The sequence below is a fragment of the Entelurus aequoreus genome, linkage group LG01, assembly GCF_033978785.1.
Source record: "Entelurus aequoreus isolate RoL-2023_Sb linkage group LG01, RoL_Eaeq_v1.1, whole genome shotgun sequence".
Classification (NCBI taxonomy): Eukaryota; Metazoa; Chordata; class Actinopteri; order Syngnathiformes; family Syngnathidae; genus Entelurus; species Entelurus aequoreus.
In genome coordinates this window covers 62,340,896-62,360,195 of record NC_084731.1, presented here as the reverse complement: position 1 = coordinate 62,360,195, position 19,300 = coordinate 62,340,896, and the positions used below count along the sequence as shown (strand labels likewise).

Sequence of the window (19,300 nt, the reverse complement as noted above, 5' to 3'; positions counted from 1 at the left end):
GCAAACGTGATATTGCGTCCGTTCTGTTGGTGTGTGCCAGACATTTGCATATTGCTATTTTAGCTAGTAACTGTACCGCTTTTAATAATTATTTTAATAGTTCTCCGTGTGTTACAGGTTTTCCTGTTGACGTTATCATTCCTCTATTTTGCCAGTGTTGTGCAAATGTGCGTACTGTTGAGAATGTATATTGGCTATCTGTGTATATTGTAACATTTTGATCTTTCATTAATTTACATGCTTTAGTGTTGCTAGTTGTGCAACTTGCATTGAGTAATTTGATGGTCATTTGATAGCTTTCAAAACTTCAGTTGCTGTAACAACCGCACATCCTATTCTATTTTTATTTCACAGAATGCTGCTTTAGCTTCTAAATTCCACTCAATAGGTGTTGACATTTTTACATCTTTTTCATACATTAATTTACTTTATGGAGCTACTATTTCAGCGTAATTTGATATCCAACTTCTACAGTAATTAGTTAATCCTAGGAATGACATAATTTGCTTCTTTGTTTGTGGTTTTGGTGCTTGTAGTACTGCTGTTTTTCTGCTTCCCACAATAGTGCGTCCATCTTTGTTTAGAGAATGTCCTAGATATTTTACTTCTGTTTTGCATAATTGGACTTTTGTTTTGCTTACTTTGTGTCCTTCACAATGTAGATGATTTAATGAAGCTAATGTATCTTTTCTACAGGTTTCCTTATCCGGTGATGCTAATATTATGTCATCTACGTATATCAAGACTTTTGTCTTCCTCCTGGAGGGTCGAATTTGGACATGCATGCATGCATTGCTTGTGAATAGATTGTCGGACTTTCCGCATACCCTTAAGGTAGTCTTGTATAGGTGTATCTTTTCCCTTTTATAAATAAATGCAAACCAAAATTGACTTTCTTTATGTATTGGTATCGAGAAGAATGCATTACTGATATCAATCACTGCGAAATGTGTCCAAATCCTGCATATGATGTTTAAAATTACAGCATTAATTGTCCTAATAAACACAAAATCAATATTCTTAATTCAAATGTTATACGTATTACTTCATGTAATTTTAAGTAACATTTTAAACCCACTAAAAACAGTCTATAAGTGTATTAAACTATAATTTTACAACTCAGAAGAGACATTCTTCCAATTTTTGTATATGTTTTATTTGTAATTATTATTCAACAATATTTTAAAGCAAACAGTTGTAATGGTTATAGTTACTCATATTATATTATCAAAAGTCTATAGCTAACTGAAAGCTGTTGAGATTGCCATGCCTCCTTATTTATTCTATGTTATGCCATTATCTTATCTTAGCTCACCATCCAGATGTATGGTGTACTGCAAATGTCTAAAGAATATTCTAACCTAAGAATGTTAGACTACGCTTTAAAATTAAACGACTTAAAACTTACACTTAATACATTCATTTTCAAACTTCCACTCCCGATGCGCCACACACACACACACGCACACACGCACACACACACGCACACACACACACACACACACTCACACACACACAAGGTTGTGTGTGTGTGCGAGTGCACATTCTAAGAGATAAGACGAACAACACTCAAAGACCGTTTTTTTTGTTTTGTTTTTTTTTCTTTTTCCTCAGCCTCTAAACATGCAACTTATTTTATATCACTTTATCATGCTATACATATCGTCTCTTATTATAGTTATTAATCTAAGTTTTTATTTTCCCATTATTTTAATTATATATATATATATATCTCATCGGGTCCCTTATAAAAGCGCCATTTATATATATATGAATATATATGTACATCTTGAGTCTACATTTTCTTCATATCTTATTTCAATACCTCCACATTATCTGTCGTACGCATTAGTTTATTTCATTTTGCATTTAATTATTTTTATTGATTTCTTCCTATTTCTTCATCTATTTTTAAACATTTCTCTCACTCCTCACCTCTATCGTCTTTTTGGAATCTTTCACCTGCCAGTGTCCAATATTTCACTTAGTTTTATTCTATACATGTAATTCTACATGCTCCGGTGTCGCACAGAAATTGTATTTCTTTGTCAATTATTTCAATTATTATTTCTGGTTTACTTGCTGTTTTTTCACTTAAGTTCTCATAACTTAGTATGTCTTATGTTCACTCTGATCATTGTCTTGTCTTTTGGTGTGGTCTTTGGAGATTTGGATGTCTCCTGTAACCTTGATCGTTGTTTTTTCTTTTTTTTTTCAGGACGAAATGTCCTTCTTTCCCACAACACCAACATGCAGCAGGGTGTAACTGCTTTTGTTGTCGTTGTTATCTTTTTCCATTTCAGGTCTGCGTTTTTTGGGTCCCTTTTTGATCTTACTGTTGGTTGTTCAAATACACTTTCATTGTATGGCGGTGGAATTAAAAAAAAAAATTTGTTTAACGCTGATCTACGTTTTGTTATTGTTGGAGCGCTGGGTGTGGCAGCTTCTGTCTGTACTTCTTCCTCACTATCTTCCTTTACAATTTGCCTATTTCTTCTCCTAACTGGGCCTGTCTCATAAGCTTTTCATCTCTCTTAGCCCTTTCTTTTTCCTCTTCTTTTCCTTTTCTTTCCCTTTCTTCCTATTCCTTAGCACTTTGAGCCATCCTCATCCAGCACTCCAAGTGTTCCCACCCTATTCTGGCCAGTTTCTTTTTGTTATTTCCTCATTTTTGTATTATTGATTCCCGCAGCTTTAATATATCACCTACTTTGAGGCGTCTGGTAAATTCATGTTTTGAGATCGAGAAATTTCAGTAAGTCGGGATTTGTTTTTTCTACTGCTTTCCAGTCTTTACATTTTAACTCATCTTTTGGACTAACCTTTGGTTTACTTGTCCATTTTCCCATTTTGAGAATTTGGAGTAATCCGTCGTCCCCTACAGAGCCGAACTTATAAGGATTACTTTTGTCTTTGTTGTAAGATAGTGGTTTAATTTATTATTGTGGTACACGTCGCTTCTGTTGGAGTTTTTTTTGCCTAAAGTGTCCACAATAATCCACTATTACTTCTCACAACTTTAGTATGGAGTGATAGCCTAATGGCGATTACTCCCACACACTCTCACGTTCATACCTTTCACACTTATTTTACAGCTGTTTCAGTTTTCTTGCGGACTTCGCGGTCCTTCTGTGGCCTCTTCTGTTTTAGAATTGTCAGTTTTTACGTGGACTCCGATGTCCTTCATTTGGCTTATTTTCAATGTTGAATCTTACGGAAGTTTCATTCTTTGCAGACTCCGCCGTCCTTCTGATTCTTAGGCCTTTTTACCTGTTAGAGCCTAGGATTTACAGGGTTTGTTTTTGCGTCGTAACCCTTAGTCACACGCTTTTTCTATGCGTCGTAACCCTTAGTTACACGCTTTTTCTATGCGTCTTAACCCTTACTTACACGCTTTTTTTCTTCTATCCGTCGTAACCCTCAGTCACACGCTTTTTTTCTTCTATGCGTCGTAACCCTCAGTGACACGCTATTTTTCCTTTGTAATTCAAAACGTACTCAATGAAATCTGCGTTCCTTCCTCTTGTCCTCGGGGTGATCCCAGCCCGGGGTGAAGAAAATCAGCTCCTCAATGGGAGATATGGGTGCCATGGTCTTCTGATTTTACTCACCCGGCTGGAATCGTCAGACGCGTTGGAATTCAGCTCGAAAGACCAAGAAAATCAGCTCCTCAATGGGAGATATGGGTGCCATGGTCTTCTGATTTTACTCACCTGGCTGGAATCGTCAGACATGTTGGAATTCGGCTCGAAGGACCAAGAAGATGTCAGGTTCAAACACTGATGACATCTATTAATCAGACAAGAAGCAAGGAATCATGCAGACACAGAGTTCAATTTAGCTCATGAGGAGAACGCATGGCGCTGCACCCTTAGTCACAGTCTCGCCGTACGCTCTAAGGTTCAGCTCCTGCGTCCCTCTATTTAGTCAGGAGTTCCACAGTCAACAATACTAAGGCCGCCTCTAAAAGGAGTGGTCACATATATTATGCAAAGCAGGTCCCAGCACGGAATGTGCTGGGGGCCTTGTGATTTCGCCTTGTCCCCGCTTCGTCTGCGTGTTGTCATCTTATCTTCGTTGAGGTTCTTGAAGTCTTTGCTTCGTCTGCGTGCTGTCATCTTATCTTCGTTGAGGTCGTTGAAGTCCTTGGCTGTTAGCGGGCTAAAACAAAGATAACATCTGTGGCTGAGGCCACCCCTCAGACAAGAAGTTTTGTCCTTGCATAGATTAGAAAAGTCTAACTTGAGCACAATAGCTAATAACTAAAGCAACAAACTTCAAGCATACTAAAGTTAGTGTGATAACATATACATAATTATTCCAGCAAAGCCGCAGATATATACGTTGTGAAATGAATTATGTTTATTTACATACCTTCATTATATGTAAACACGCTGTCTGTAATAGGGCAGTAAAACGGTTGATCAAACAAAACAGAAGTCTTAATTCATCCTTTATGAGATTAATAAGATGTTCTCCTTTTTATTAAGGTTCAACATGTTTATTAGGATTTTTCTTCCTTGTACTTTTTCAACACTTTAAGAGTTTGAACACTTTGCTAAAGTGGATCATTTTAGTACTTGGTTTGATTTCTTTCCTTAACACATTCCATATTTTAGCCGTTAGCGAAGAAAAATACCTAGATTATAGTCATTCACATCGACGTCACTTATGTGGGCTCTGTACCGAGGATGTCGTTGTGGCTTGTGCAGCCCTTTGAGACTTTTGTGATTTAGGGCTATATAAATAAACATTGATTGATTGATTGATTGATTGATTAGCCGCACATTTGTATAAGCCACAGGGTTCAAAGCTTGGGTAAAAAGTAGCGGCTTATCGTCAGGTAAATACGGTAATTGTCGAGCAGCTTTCAACAGGAAGTAGAACAAGTGTCACATCATTGTGGAATACGACTGTCTTGCTAAAGAAGTGTCACAACTCTAACACTGCAATATTGAAACCTTGATTAAAAGGCCACCAGGCTGGCTTAAACGCCGCCTCTTGGCCAAAGTCAGCTGGGGTAGGCTCCAGCTCACTCGGGGCCCTGAGCGGTAGGACAGGAAGGAAATAAAGCTGCGATGTGTAAAAGTGCTGATTGGCTTTGTGGCTTTGTGTGGTGTCTCCAGCTAAAGGTCACATTGACAAGCAGCTAAAGGACAAGGCGAACAACCACGGCGAGGGAAAAGTGGAGGGCCACTGCCTGGCCTACCACATGTCCCAGACGGCGCTGCCCATGGAGACCGTTTACAGCAACATCACCGAGCTGCTGCTGGCAGGCGTCGACACGGTAACATCCCGCAACAACGTATCTACAATACTGTCAAACACACACACATCGCACACAGTAAGTTTTATACTACAATAATAATAATGATGATATTATAATAATGATAATGATCATGATAATAACATTAATGATAATGATAATAACAATAATGATGATGATGATGATGATATTAATAATAATAAGAATGATACAACAATAATAATAATAATGATGATGATATAATAACAATAATGATATAACAATAATAATAATAATAATTGATTGATTGATTGAGACTTTTATTAGTAGGTTGCACAGTGAAGTACATATTCCGTACAATTGACCACTAAATGGTAACACCCGAATAAGTTTTTCAACTTGTTTAAGTCGGGGTCCAATAATAATGATGATGATATAATAATAACAATAATAATAATGATGATATAATAATAATGATAATTATAAAATGTTGGACTTTCACAATATTATGTCAGACCCACTCGTCATCCATTGCTTTCGGTCTCCCCTAGAGGGGGGGGGCGGGGGGGGGTTACCCACATATGCGGTCCTCTCCAAGGTTTCTCATAGTCATTCACATTGACGTCCCACTGGGGTGAGTTTTCCTTGCCCGTATGTCGGCTCTGTACCGAGGATGTCGTTGTGGCTTGTACAGCCCTTTGAGACACTTGTGATTTAGGTTCTATATAAATAAACATTGATTGATTGATTGATTGATATAATAACAATAATAATAATAATAATAATGATATAATAACAATAATAATAATAATAATAATGATATAACAACAATAATGATGATAATAATAATAACAATAATGATGATAACAATAATAATAATAATAATAATAATATTAATAATAATAATGTTGAAAGGAGCCAGATGAGGTGGTTCGGGCATCTGATGCCACCCGAACGCCTCCCTAGGGAGGTGTTTCGGGCACGTCCGACCGGTAGGAGGCCACGCAGAAGACCCAGGACACGTTGGGAAGACTATCTCTCCCGGCTAGCCTGGTAACGCCTCGGGATCCCCCGGGAGGAGCTGGACGAAGTGGCTGGGGAGAGGGAAGTCTGGGCTTATAGTAATGATGATATATAATAATAATAATCATTATGATATAATAATAATAATGATGGTGATATAATAATAATAAAACTGATAATAATAGTAATAATGATTATGATGATGATATAATAATAATAATGATAATAATAGTAATAATGATTATGATGATATTGTCACGGCCAGGGCGCATTGGAATGCGCCCTCATCCTTGCGCTCGGCTTGTCTCACCTTGGGACACGCCCACGGCCGCAGCGCACTTCCAGGGACGCGCCACGCGCGTCTCCACTCTGCAGCAGCCATCAGCTGCAATCATTCACCGACAATCGGCACTCCTGTCGGTAATGAGGACGCTGCCTTCATAAGCCTGCTGAACCGGCCATCAGGCGCCGGAATATAATCATCTGTTGGCGTACAGTAAGCTATCTCCTGCTTTATGCAATCCTGCTGAAGTCCCGAATGAAGCGTCTGTAGAACCCGACAAAGCCGAGAAACCTCCGCAACTCCGTTCTAGAGGATGGCTGAGGCCACCCTACCACTGCCTCCACTTTCTTGGGATCGGCAATCAAAATATCATCCAGGTAAACTACGACAAACTGTTCCAGCATGTCCCGCAGAATGTCATTTAGGAGGGCCTGAAAGACAGCCGGGGCGTTAGTTAGTCCAAAGGGCATGACCCGGTATTCGAAGTGCCCCAAATGAGTGTTAAACGCCGTCTTCCACTCGTCTCCCTCCCTAATCCGCACCAGGTGATAGGCGTTGCAGAGATCCAACTTGGTAAAGATGGTTGCTGGGGCCGAAGGTTCAAAAGATGAGTTAAGAAGAGGTAGGGGGTACTTGTTTTTAATGGTGATGTTGTTGAGATGGTCAGAAAGAAAAATCCAGTAGCCAGTGGTGATTTGGACGGTGTTATGATGCCTGAGGTCAAACCCTCCGTGATGTATGCCTTCATTGCCTCTTTCTCCGGGAGTGACAAGTTGTAAAGGCGACTGGCAGGTAACTTAGCCTCCGGGAGTAGCTCAATGGCACAGTCGTAGGGTCCATGAGGGGGTAGACCCTGTGCTCACTCCTTGTTGAAAACCTCCGCCAGGTCATGGTAGCAGGCTGGTACTAGAGACAGGTCAGTCTGAGGGGCACTGGTACTGGGTTGGTGGAACGGAGGGGAAGCTGACCTGAGGCAGTTAGCGTGGCAGGGTGTACTCCACGCCAAGATCTTGCCCGAAGTCCAAGAGACGTGGGGATCATGTTGATGGAGCCAAGACCTACCCAGGACCAGCGGGGCAACGGGTGCTTCCAATACCCAAAGACTGATGGTCTCGATGTGGTTCCCTGAAATGGCCATGGAAATGGGCTCCGTGCGATATTTGATGGGTCCCAAAGGTCGCCCATCCAGGGCTTGGGCAGGAAGAGTCTTGTCCAAGTGGACCAAAGGAACGCCCATCTGCCGGGCGAACTCGAAGTCCATCAGACTCTCGTCGGCTCCAGAGTCCAAATACGCCTCCACCTGAATGGTCCTTGATCCCCATGCTAGTGTAGCGGGTAATCGGAAGTCCGGGTTCTCCTCATCTTGGGGGAAAGACCTATGGCTCACCAAGATCCCCTCAGCTGGTGAGCCTGGTCTTTTGGTTTCGCCGAACAATAGCGGAGGATATGTCCGGCTAGACCACAGTAGAGACAGAGGCGCTGCCTATACCTCCTCTCCCTCTCCTCAACGGTCAGCCGAGTCCTTCCCAACTGCATGGGTTCCGGAGTAGTCATCATGGTGGGTGGGGGCTGGAGTGGAGCGGCTGGGGGCTCATAGGTGGGTAGGAGTTGAGCCCTTGAACTGATTTTCGCGGCTCCTTGAGCGCGCTCAGCCGCACGTTCAGACTGTCTCTGGTCGAACATGAGTGCAAGTTCGATGAGACCCCTGCAGGATGTGGGTCTGTCCCTCAGTAGTCCGTCCTTAATTTCCTCGGAGAGCCCCCGACGGAACGCGCTCTGGAGCGCCCGGTCGTCCAAGCCGCTGTCAGCCGCCAGGGTCCGAAACTCCAGGGTGTAGGCCGCCACGGAGCGAAGTCCCTGCTGGATGGAGTGAAGACGTCCCGCGGCGTCCCCCCCATCCTTGGGGTGGTCGAATACGGCCCGGAATTTAGCACGGAAGGCAGCGTAGTCCGAGCTCAATCCCAGTCCTGTCGACGGCGGCCGTAGCCCACTTGAGTGCAGGTCCAGTGAGCAGGGCGAAAATAAAGGCGATCTTAGCCCCATCAGAGGAATAGCGTGAGGGCTGGTGTTGAAAAATAAGATCACACTGCACAAGAAATCCCCTGCATAGTTCAAAATCGCCCTCAAAGGGTCTAGGGTTGGCAATCTTGGGTTCCCGTTCTAGACTGCAGCGTTAAGGTCTCCGGGCTGGGGAAATAAGCTGCTGAGTAGCTGCCGCGGGGGTCACTCTAGGAATTAGGCAGTCCAGCCTAGACTGTAGTCTGGTGAAAGCTCTCTCCAAATTGTCTTCAAGGTCGAAAAAACGCTGTTGGTGTTCGTTGACAACGGCACTAAGGATAGTCAGGCCAGATGTCCTGGGGGATTGGGGCTGGGCCTCGCCGGTGTCGCCTGGTTCCGCCATGTTTTTGGCCAGAACGTACTGTTGTGTACCGGGCAAAGGGAAGGAGGCGACACCAATAGGGATGTGCGTATCGATCCTGTGGTATCGATATATCGATACTCACACGCTACTCATTTGGCATCACTTTTCTGAAAAAAGTATCGATATAAACCAAAAAACGGCGTGTGGGGGGTGCAAGCATCACTTTCAGATGTTTTTGATGACTTACTTAACTTACTATGTGCTGGGACACCCCTGTACCTGGCAGAGTATAGAGCTGGCCCAGTCACGTGACAGGAGACAGCGAATGAGCGTCGTCAACGTGCAACACACACACAGCCAGCCGACTGTAGCGATGCAGCCAGGCATATCCAGTGTCAGGCATTGTTTATTTTATTTTTTTACTGAATATTTTTGTTTAAATGATTATCCTAAATTCAAATAATGTCCACACAGGGGAATTTACTGTTAGTTGAAAATTGCTTGAGTGTTTAAAACAAGATAAGAAAGAGATACAATTTGGAGATTCTTCATCTTTGCATTACAGTTTTATTTTTTTCCAAGAAAATCTTGAATATATGATTGAATGTGATTTTGGTTTTAATCTGTAACATGATTTCTTACATTTCGAAAACATTAGCCTATTTCATATTTCATTAATTGCTAATTATATCACAAACTTTAAAAAATAACTGCAGCTTCTTGCGATTCGGATTTGACAGTTAATTGGAAAGCCCTAATATTTAATTATTATTATATATAATATATAGTTATTATTATATATAATATTTAATTTATTTTTCATATTTATGTTATTTATTTTAATTTTACTTTTATTATATATTGATCATAATAAATGTGGTATAAATGGTCTGTATTTGTCTTGTGATTTGTCTTAAATAATAACAATAGTAATAATATTTTTGACTGACAAAAAATTGCCATAAGAAATTATTGGTATCGGTATCGGTATCGATGAAAATGCAAGAAAAAGTATCGGTATCGTATCGAATCCTAAAAGTGTGGTATCGCCCATCCCTAGACACCAAGGCAGAACTGCGGTTTACTAAGTTTATTGAAAACCTTGATGAGTGTGTGGGGTGTGTATGCTACCACAAGTGAATGAGTGCGGACGATGTGTAGAATTAACAATGTAAGTTTTACCAGGGGTTGTTGTCGGTGCGTGTTGTTTGAATCTTTCGTCGAATCCAAGGGGCAAAACGAAGAGGTAGTCAGCAGGGAGGCAAGCAGTCGGGGGCTGGAGAGAGAGGCAACGATGTCCGACTCCAAGCAGAGGTCAAGGGTCGAGGGAGGCAAGCAGAGATCCAGGTGGAGGTCGTGAGGCAGGACACGATCACAGGCAGCAAGGAAGACACTGTGGAAGACACAAGGGACATCAAATACGGGAACGAGGAAGAGCACAAAGAAGGCGAGCAAGGAACGAGGGAGTGGTGCCAGACGTGATGCTTACTGTGAAATATTGGCTACGTTCTGGCAAAGGTCTCTTTGGTCCGCTGGCTTTTATGCCGCTCCCTCTCGTCAGGTCCAGGTGTGCTGATTCGCAATTGTTTGCAGCTTTGTTGTTGCGTGGGCGTGCTGCGCCCAGCGCGAGCAGGGGCGTGTCTGGGCACGCAGCCAGAGGAGGAATTGGGAGACTCAGCTGCTGGAGAAAATTGGGTTCGAGTCCGCGCCGTGACAGTACACCCCCCCCCCTTAGGCGAGGCACCCGACGAGCGCCGGGGAGCATCAGGATTGGCATGGTAGAAATCCTCTAAAAGAGAGGGATCGGCAAGGTAGGAGGCTGGCACCCAAGATCTGTCTTCCGGTCCAAATCCCTCCCAGTCGACCAGATAAACGAGCCCCCTACCTTGTCGACGGACCCTGAGGATTTCCTTGGCCGTCCAAACCTGGTCTCCATTTTCCAGGAACCTAGAGGGAGGGGGGCAGTATGAACAATGATTTATTATATATATTAACCATATACATATATAATAATCAAACAATACAAATAAACAATAGAATGGAGTGTGAACTAGATCCAAAAGTGTATGTGGTGTAAGGCTATGTGTGTAGTTAGCTGAAGTTAGTGTTACCAAGTGTTGAACTAGAGATGAGGAAGTCCAGGGAAAGAGGGGAATCCGTGTCCAAGCGGGAGGTCAAGATCCAAGGGGCAGTCCGAGAAGCAGGGGAACGACGACAAGGAATGAGGAGACACACAGCAACGTCAAAACACGAGAACGGAGGTCTGCGGTAGGATGACACGACAATGAAACACGGAAGGGAAAACACAGAGAGCAGGATTGCTTAAAGCAGGAGATCGCTTACTGTACGCCAAGAGATGATTATATTCCGGCGCCTGATGGCCGGTTCAGCAGGCTTATGAAAGCAGCTTCCTCATTACCGACAGGTGCGCCGATTGTCGGTGAATGATTGGAGCTGGTGGCTGCTGCAGAGCGGAGACGCGTGCGGCGCGTCCCTGGAAGTGCGCCGCGGCCGTGGGCGTGTCCCAAGGTGAGACAAGCCGAGCGCAAGGATGAGGGCGCATTCCAATGCGCCCTGGCCGTGACAGATATGATAATAAAAACAATGATAATAATAATAATAAAAAAATCATCTGCATCACACCTGCGATGATTGCTTTGCTGCTCGGGTCCTCAAAGAACATTTTTAAGCCATCTTCTTGCAACCAGAAGGCGCTTTTTTAACCGTTACCCTGTTCAGAAAAAAGTTTCATTTTAATAATAATACCAAATAATACATTGACACAATCGGTTTGAATCGAGAATCCATTCTCAATCGAATAGTCACTTCATCGAATTGTTAGGTACCCAAAGATTCACACCCTTACTGTCAGTAACTGTCTTTTTCCCCACCAGTCACACACTTCCTGCCTTCACAATAATAGCCCTGTACTGGTCCAATGTGGTCAATTGTGTTTGCTTTACAGAAAGCCCCAATGATGATGCCTTGGTCCCCCAAATGACTAAATGTGCCCCTGTGCTAACATTAGCGACACTAGCATAGCAATGCTAGCGACAGTGCTAACACTACATCTTTTTGCAATATATGATCATTAAATATTTTATTGGATGATTAGATCATATTAAATATATGTTTTTATTGTCAAAATGGAAAGAACAAATACATTTAGTACTTGATGAACACTAATTACATCCAGGCGCTTGCACTATAGGGCCACACGCCGTTTGACTGGTGGAGCACCGTAAGTCACTTTTGCATCACCCATTACCCGAAGGTGGTTTGGTGTCGTCTGCAGATCTCCAACACCTTGTCCTGGTCACTGTACGAGTTGTCCCGGCACCCCGAGATGCAGGCCTCACTGCGCCAGGAAATCCTGGCGGTCCTGGAGGGCAAGGCCGTGCCCGAGGCGGCGGATGTAGCGCGCATGCCTCTCCTGAAGGCTACGATCAAAGAAGTGCTCAGGTAGGATTCCTCCCGGACGAGGTCTCGCTGGTGATGTTTATTCACGGGGACTTTTCGCAGGTTGTACCCGGTCATCCCTGCCAACGCCCGAGTCAACGTCGAGAGGGACATCCAGGTCGGAGGCTACCTCATTCCTAAGAACGTGAGTCTCTTCACGTGTCATTAGCGCCATCGTCATCATCATCATCATCATCACACTTGGCGTCCCTCCTTGCAGACTCTGATCACCCTGTGCCAATTTGCCACGTCCCGGGACCCCTCTGTGTTCCCCAGTCCCAATGACTTCCTGCCACGCCGATGGTTGAACAAGGGGAAGACTCATCATCCTTACGCCTCGGTGCCTTTCGGGGTGGGCAAACGGAGCTGCATCGGGCGGCGGATCGCTGAGTTGGAGCTTTACCTCGCTCTTGCCAGGGTGAGCATTTTCAGGACTTCACATTCCACATCTCCATGGTCCTTTGTGCTCAGTCAGTCCATGTTCCTTGTGGCTTGCCAGTGAGTCCTTTCGAACAACCAAAATAATATTCCTACTTTGAAAAATGTTGTACAAATGTTGCAGTAAAAACAGCTAACTCCAAACAAGGTTTAGGAATATTTTTATTTTTAACTACATTTTTTATGACAACCTTTTTCATGTTGTAGATATGGGGTATTGTGTGTAGAAATTTGAGGACAAAAATCAACGTATATCATTTTGGAAGGAGGCCGTAGCATAACAAAATGTGGATAAAGTGAAGCGCTGTGATGCACTTTATATATGACTTGACACGATCGATTCGATTCGATTCTTGGGGGAGTAACGATTCAATTCACAATCAAATCTCCATTAAAAATCAATACTTTTTTTTAATACCATTGGATGTCAATTCTGTGATTAACTACATTCCTCCATAAAATAAATGCAAATCTATGATCAATTCTACAAAACCCAAAAGCAGTGAAGTTGTCACGTTGTGTAAATGGTAAATAAAAACAGAATACAATGATTTGCAAATCCTTTTCAACTTATATTCAATTGAATAGACTGCAAAGACGAGATATTTAATGTTCACACTGAGAAACACATTTTTATTTTGCAAATATTCATTAACTTAGAATTTAATGGCAGCAACACATTGCAAAAAAGTTGTCACAGGGGCATTTTTACCACTGTGTTACATGGCCTTTCCTTTTAACAACACTCAGTAAACGTTTGGGAACTGAGGAGACACATTTTTGAAGTGGAATTCTTTCCCATTCTTGCTTGATGTACAGCTTAAGTTGTTCAACAGTCCGGGGTCTCCGTTGTGCTATTTTAGGCATTATATTGCGCCACACATTTTCAATGGGAGACAGGTCTGGACTACAGGCAGGCCAGTCTAGTACCTGCACTCTTTTACTACAAAGCCACGCTGTTGTAACACGTGGCTTGGCATTGTCTTGCTAAAATAAGCATGATAACGTTGCTTGGATGGCAACATATTTTGCTCCAAAACCTGTATGTACCTATCAGCATTAATGGTGCCTTCACAGATGTGTAAGTTACCCATACCTTGGGCACTATTACACCCCCATACCATCACAGATGCTGGCTTTTACACTTTGCGCCTAGAACAATCCGAATGCTTCTTTTCCTCTTTGTTCTGGAAGACACGACGTCCACAGTTTCCAAAAACAATTTGAAATGTGGACTCGTCAGACCACAGAACACTTTTCCACTTTGCATCAGTCCATCTTAGATGAGCTCAGGCCCAGCGAAGCCGACTGCGTTTCTGGGTGTTGTTGATAAACGGTTTTCGCCTTGCATAGGAGAGTTCTAACTTGCACTTACAGATGTAGAGACCAACTGTAGTTACTGACAGTGGTTTTCTAAAGTGTTCCTGAGCCCATGCGGTGATATCCTTTACACACTGATGTCGCTTTTTGATGTAGTACCACCTGAGGGATTGAAGGTCTAATATCACCGCTTACGTGCAGTGATTTCTCCAGATTCTCTGAACCTTTTGATGATATTACGGACCGTAGATGGTGAAATCCCTAAATTCCTTGCAATAGCTGGTTGAGAAATGTTGTTCTTAAACTGCTGGACAATTTGCTCACACATTAGTTGACAAAGTGGTGACCCTCGCTCCCTCCTTGTTTGTGAATGACTGAGCATTTCATGGAAGCTACTTTTATACCCAATAATGGCACCCACCTGTTCCCAATTAGCATGTTCACCTGTGGGATGTTCCAAATAAGTGTTTGATGAGCATTCCTCAACTTTCTCAGTCTTGTTTGCCACTTGTGCCAGCTTTTTTTGAAACATGTTGCAGGCATCAAATTCCAAATGAGCTAATATTTGCAAAAAATAACAAAATTTACCAGTTCCAACGTTAAATATCTTGTCTTTGCAGTCTATTCAATTGAATATAAGTTGAAAAGGAGTTGCAAATCATTGTATTCTGTTTTTATTTACCATTTACACAACGTGACAACTTCACTGGTTTTGGGGTTTGTAAATTGTAACGATCTGGTGTGGTGGATCCCAAGGATGCAGAGACGTTTAGCGTGCTGTCAATAGTCTCTCTTTATTCAAGAGGTAGCACACAATAGCAAAAACAAAGGCAATGGTGGCAAACACACAAAAACACACCATGTAAAAACTACCAATATAAATACCTACAAAAAAACAAAAACGCTAGACAAGGCTAGGAGAAATACTTCATGAAAGAAGTATTACTGAAAAAAAACAAAGTACAAAATAAAGGCGCTAGATAAGGCTAGGAAAAATACAAGCAAACCCGAGATGAAGCACAAGACGAACTAGTGAGTCCTCTGGCGAGTCTTAAATACAAATGCGTCTGAAGCAAGCAGTGACAAAGTTCCGGCGCTCACAGGCCTGTTATCCTGTCTCCTGTCTACCTGTTGTCCTGTCTCCTGTTATCCTGTCTCCTGTTATCCTGTCTCCCTGCTATCTTGTCTCCCTTTTATCCTGTCTCCTGTTATCCTGTCTCCTGTCTCCCTGTTATCCTGTCTCCCGTCTCCTGTTATCCTGTCTCCCGTCTCCTGTTATCCTGTCTCCCTCTTATCCTGTCTCCCTGTTGTCCTGTCTCCTGTTATCCTGTCTCCCTGTTATCCTGTCTCCCTGTTATCCTGTCTCCCGTCTCCTGTTATCCTGTCTCCCTGTTATCCTGTCTCCTGTTTCCCTGTCTCTTGTCTCCCTAGCTCCTGTTATACTGTCTCCGGTTATCCTGTCTCCGGTCTCACTGTTTCCTGTCTCCCCCTCTCCCTCTCTCCCTGTCTTCCTGTTATACTGTCTCTTGTCTCCCTGTCTCTTTGTCTCCTGTTATTCTGTCTCCTGTTATCCTGTCTCCTGTTATTCTGTCTCTGACTAAAACTTAAATGTCACATTTTCCTCCAAAGACTTTGACTAAAAGTCAATCAAACAAAGCTGTGTAGATGTACGACGCCATGTTGGAAATAATCTTTCTGGTCCTGTCAGATCCTGCTGGAGTTTGACGTGAGGCCGGATCCAGAGGGGGGTTCTGTGATGCCCAAGACCCGTACGCTGCTTGTTCCTGCAAAAGTCATCAACCTGCAGTTTGTTGAACGATGACCCACTCCTGCCCGCGTTACGTGAAGGTGACCACCAGGAGGTCACCTGCTGGTCGAGCTGAGGCCTGTGGAGCAGACTCCACTTGCTCTTTATGCCCTGAATGTTTTTATTACAGTTGGACATGCCAAGTCTTTTATTACATCCCATGATGCAACGGTGCTGAGGAGTGATGTTCCCTCTGGTCCTCTTGAAGCAAACATGTGGTGTGTGAGCATCATGGAGCAAAGTGTTAGTACAGGGATGTCAAAGTGGTTTTCATTAAGGGCCACATGGGAGTTATGGCTGCCATCAGAGGGCCGCTTGTAACAGTGAATAATGTATGAATTTGCCTCTGGATTTCATTATTAATTATATGAATTGTTTTAAGTACACTGTCCATTTTACAGTAAAAACTTTACATTTACAAAATTTTACTGTAGAATTTTTTTTTTTTTTTCATTTTTAACAACATTTTACGATAAATGGAAAAACAGTACGACTGTTTTTTAGTGGGGTTTTTACGGAAAAAGCTGGCAGCTTAGTTGCCAGAATTTGTGTGTTGAATTGACATTGTTTTTATAACATGATATTGTTCATGGAAAAACAGTACAAGTTTTTTTTAAATTCTGGCAACTTAGCTGCCAGTTTTTTTTACCGTAAAAACAAATGCACCGTCTTTCCATTTACAGTAACACACCGTTAAAAACAACAACCGTAGATTTTACAGTCAAAAACTGGCAGCTCCGTCAACAGAATTTTAACGCAAAAAAACAGAAGTAGTTTTTTCCGATTTACAGTAACATGCTGTAAAGAACGGCGTAACATTTATTGTCATTTTTATTAATTTGATGGGTTGTTTTCTGTAAAGTTAAGTATTTTTATTTAGACAAAAACATGTTTGGAAAGTATGATAATATACTGAAATATTTGTTGCAATATTGGATACTATTAAAGTTTAAAAGGCATGCAATTTCAAGCAGTACATATATTTTTTCTGTCAAAATGAAAAAAATTAATGACATTTAGTGAGAAAATAAGTACTTTATTGACACATATCATTTACAGGTGTTTGTGGGCCAGATAAAATGATGTGGCGGGCCAGATCTGGCCCCCGGGCCTTGAGTTTGACACCTGTGTCTTAGTAGATCTTTAGTGGCCATTATATCTTCTACTCTGTATTTATTCTCAAATAATGTGAAACTATAATTGTCATTAAAAGCGGGGTCACTTCTTAGTGTGTGCGTGTGTGTGTGTGCGTGTGTGGGAGTGTGTGTGTGTGTGTGTGTGTGTGTGTGTGTGTGTGTGTGTGTGTGTGTGTGTGTGTGTGTGTGTGTGTGTGCGTGCGTATGTGTGTGTGTGTGTGTGTGTGACAACCGACATGTCTATCGTCACCATTTCAAGTCCAGTCTAAATGATTCTTTGAACTCACGCGTTGCACAAGTAAGCCCACATTTCGAAGAACTTGGGTATCAAAGTTCTTGTGTGTGGAGTCGATTGTGGGTCAACAATCGTTCAGCAGCAAGGTGACAAATACAGTTATCGTCACACAAGAACTACAGTAAAGATGCTGGAAATTGTATCTGGATTTTAACATGAACAAAGTACAGTGAATACTTAATGACTGTGGTTCTAGGTAGTACTTCAGGAAACACTCCCAAGTACCGCCATAATGACAACATTAAAATACAGTAGTGTAGTAGACCTAAGTATTCATTAAGTACCACCATAATGACCAACATTAAAATACAGTAATGTAGTAGACCTAAGTATTCATCAAGTACCACCACAATTACCAATATTAAAATACAGTAATGTGGTAGACCTAAGTATTCATCAAGTACCACCATAATGACAAACATTAAAATACAGTACTGTAGTAGACCTAAGTATTCATCAAGTACCACCATAATGACCATCATTAAAATACAGTAGTGTAGTAGACCTAAGTATTCATCAAGTACCACCATAATGACAACATTACTGTACAGTAGTGTAGTAGACCTAAGTATTCATCAAGTACCACCATAATGACAATATTACAGTACAGTAGTGTAGTAGACTTAAGTATTCATTAAGTACCACCATAATGACAACATTACAGTACGGTAGTGTAGTAGACCTAAGAATTCATCAAGTACCACCATAATGACAACATTAAAATACAGTAGTGTAGTAGACCTAAGTATTCATCAAGTACCACCATAATGACAATATTACAGTACAGTAGTGTAGTAGACCTAAGTATTCATCAAGTACCACCATAATGACAACATTACAGTCCAGTAGTGTTGTAGTACTGTATTAACACAAGCTATTTCCAGGCTTTTGCGGGGCACATAAAATTATGGGATGTTTGCTATAACAATGTAGAAAGAAGAAGAAGAAACAAATCCATGTCAGAAAACCAACAAATTTAGCTGAACTGCACCAATTTTGTCAAGAGGAGTGGTCAAAAATTCTACCAGAATCTTGCCAGAAGCTTGTGGATGGCTACCAAAAGCACCTTACTGCAGTGAAACTTGCCAAGGGACATGTAAGCAAATATTAACATTGCTGTATGCAGAGGTGGGTAGTAACGCGGTACATTTACTCCGTTACATCTACTTGAGTAACTTTTGGAATAAATTGTACTTCTAGATTAGTTTTAATGCAACATACTTTTACTTTTACTTGAGTATATTTATAGAGAAGAAACGCTACTTTTACTCCGCTCCATTTATCTACATTCAGCTCGCTACTCGCTACGGATTTTTATCGATCTGTTAATGCACGCTTTGTTTGTTTTGGTTTGTCAGACAGACCTTCAAAGTAGGATCTATCGCATGCCTGCGTTTCACCAATCAAATACAGTCACTGGTGACGTTTGACTCCGTTTCACCAATCAAATGCAGTCACTGGTGACGGTTGACTCCGTTTCACCAATCAAATGCAGTCACTGGTGACGTTTGACTTCGTTTCACCAATCAAATGCAGTCACTGGTGACGTTTGACTCCGTTTCACCAATCAAACAGAGCCAGGCGGTCACATGACCGCCAGGCTCTGTTTGAAACAAAGTTTCACCGGCAAAACAACAACAAGCTTAAGCTTACATGAACTCAACGTCAAATTTGAGGAAGCACGTGGTGGTAAGTAACGTTAGTAGATATTTTGGCTGTCACCGTAGGCTGATGTTAGCTTCCCTGCTATGAATCACTGTCAAATGTACATCGTGTGGGGACATTTATTAACGCACTGCAGCCTCATAGACACGCACAGTCACACACACACACACATGCATGCATAGAAACACCAATCAGAAGTGAACAGTGTGTTCCCAGGTTTAGTTAGTTTAGTCTTTATTTGAAGGGACAATGCACAAAAACATTAAG

At 42.1% G+C, this 19,300-nt stretch overlaps 1 protein-coding gene across 1 annotated transcript in view; it reads left to right on the top strand.

Moving 5' to 3' along the window:
- LOC133655551 (25-hydroxyvitamin D-1 alpha hydroxylase, mitochondrial) overlaps positions 1 to 17,165 on the top strand; it is a 44,257-nt gene extending 27,092 nt beyond the window's left edge. The window contains exons 5-9 of the mRNA XM_062055804.1: positions 5,127 to 5,287; positions 12,209 to 12,375; positions 12,436 to 12,517; positions 12,593 to 12,790; positions 15,839 to 17,165. Of these exons, the coding sequence (XP_061911788.1) occupies positions 5,127 to 5,287; positions 12,209 to 12,375; positions 12,436 to 12,517; positions 12,593 to 12,790; positions 15,839 to 15,952 (722 nt within the window). The 3' untranslated portion in view covers positions 15,953 to 17,165. The remainder of the gene's footprint in view (positions 1 to 5,126; positions 5,288 to 12,208; positions 12,376 to 12,435; positions 12,518 to 12,592; positions 12,791 to 15,838) is intronic.
- Positions 17,166 to 19,300: the final 2,135 nt, after the last annotated feature.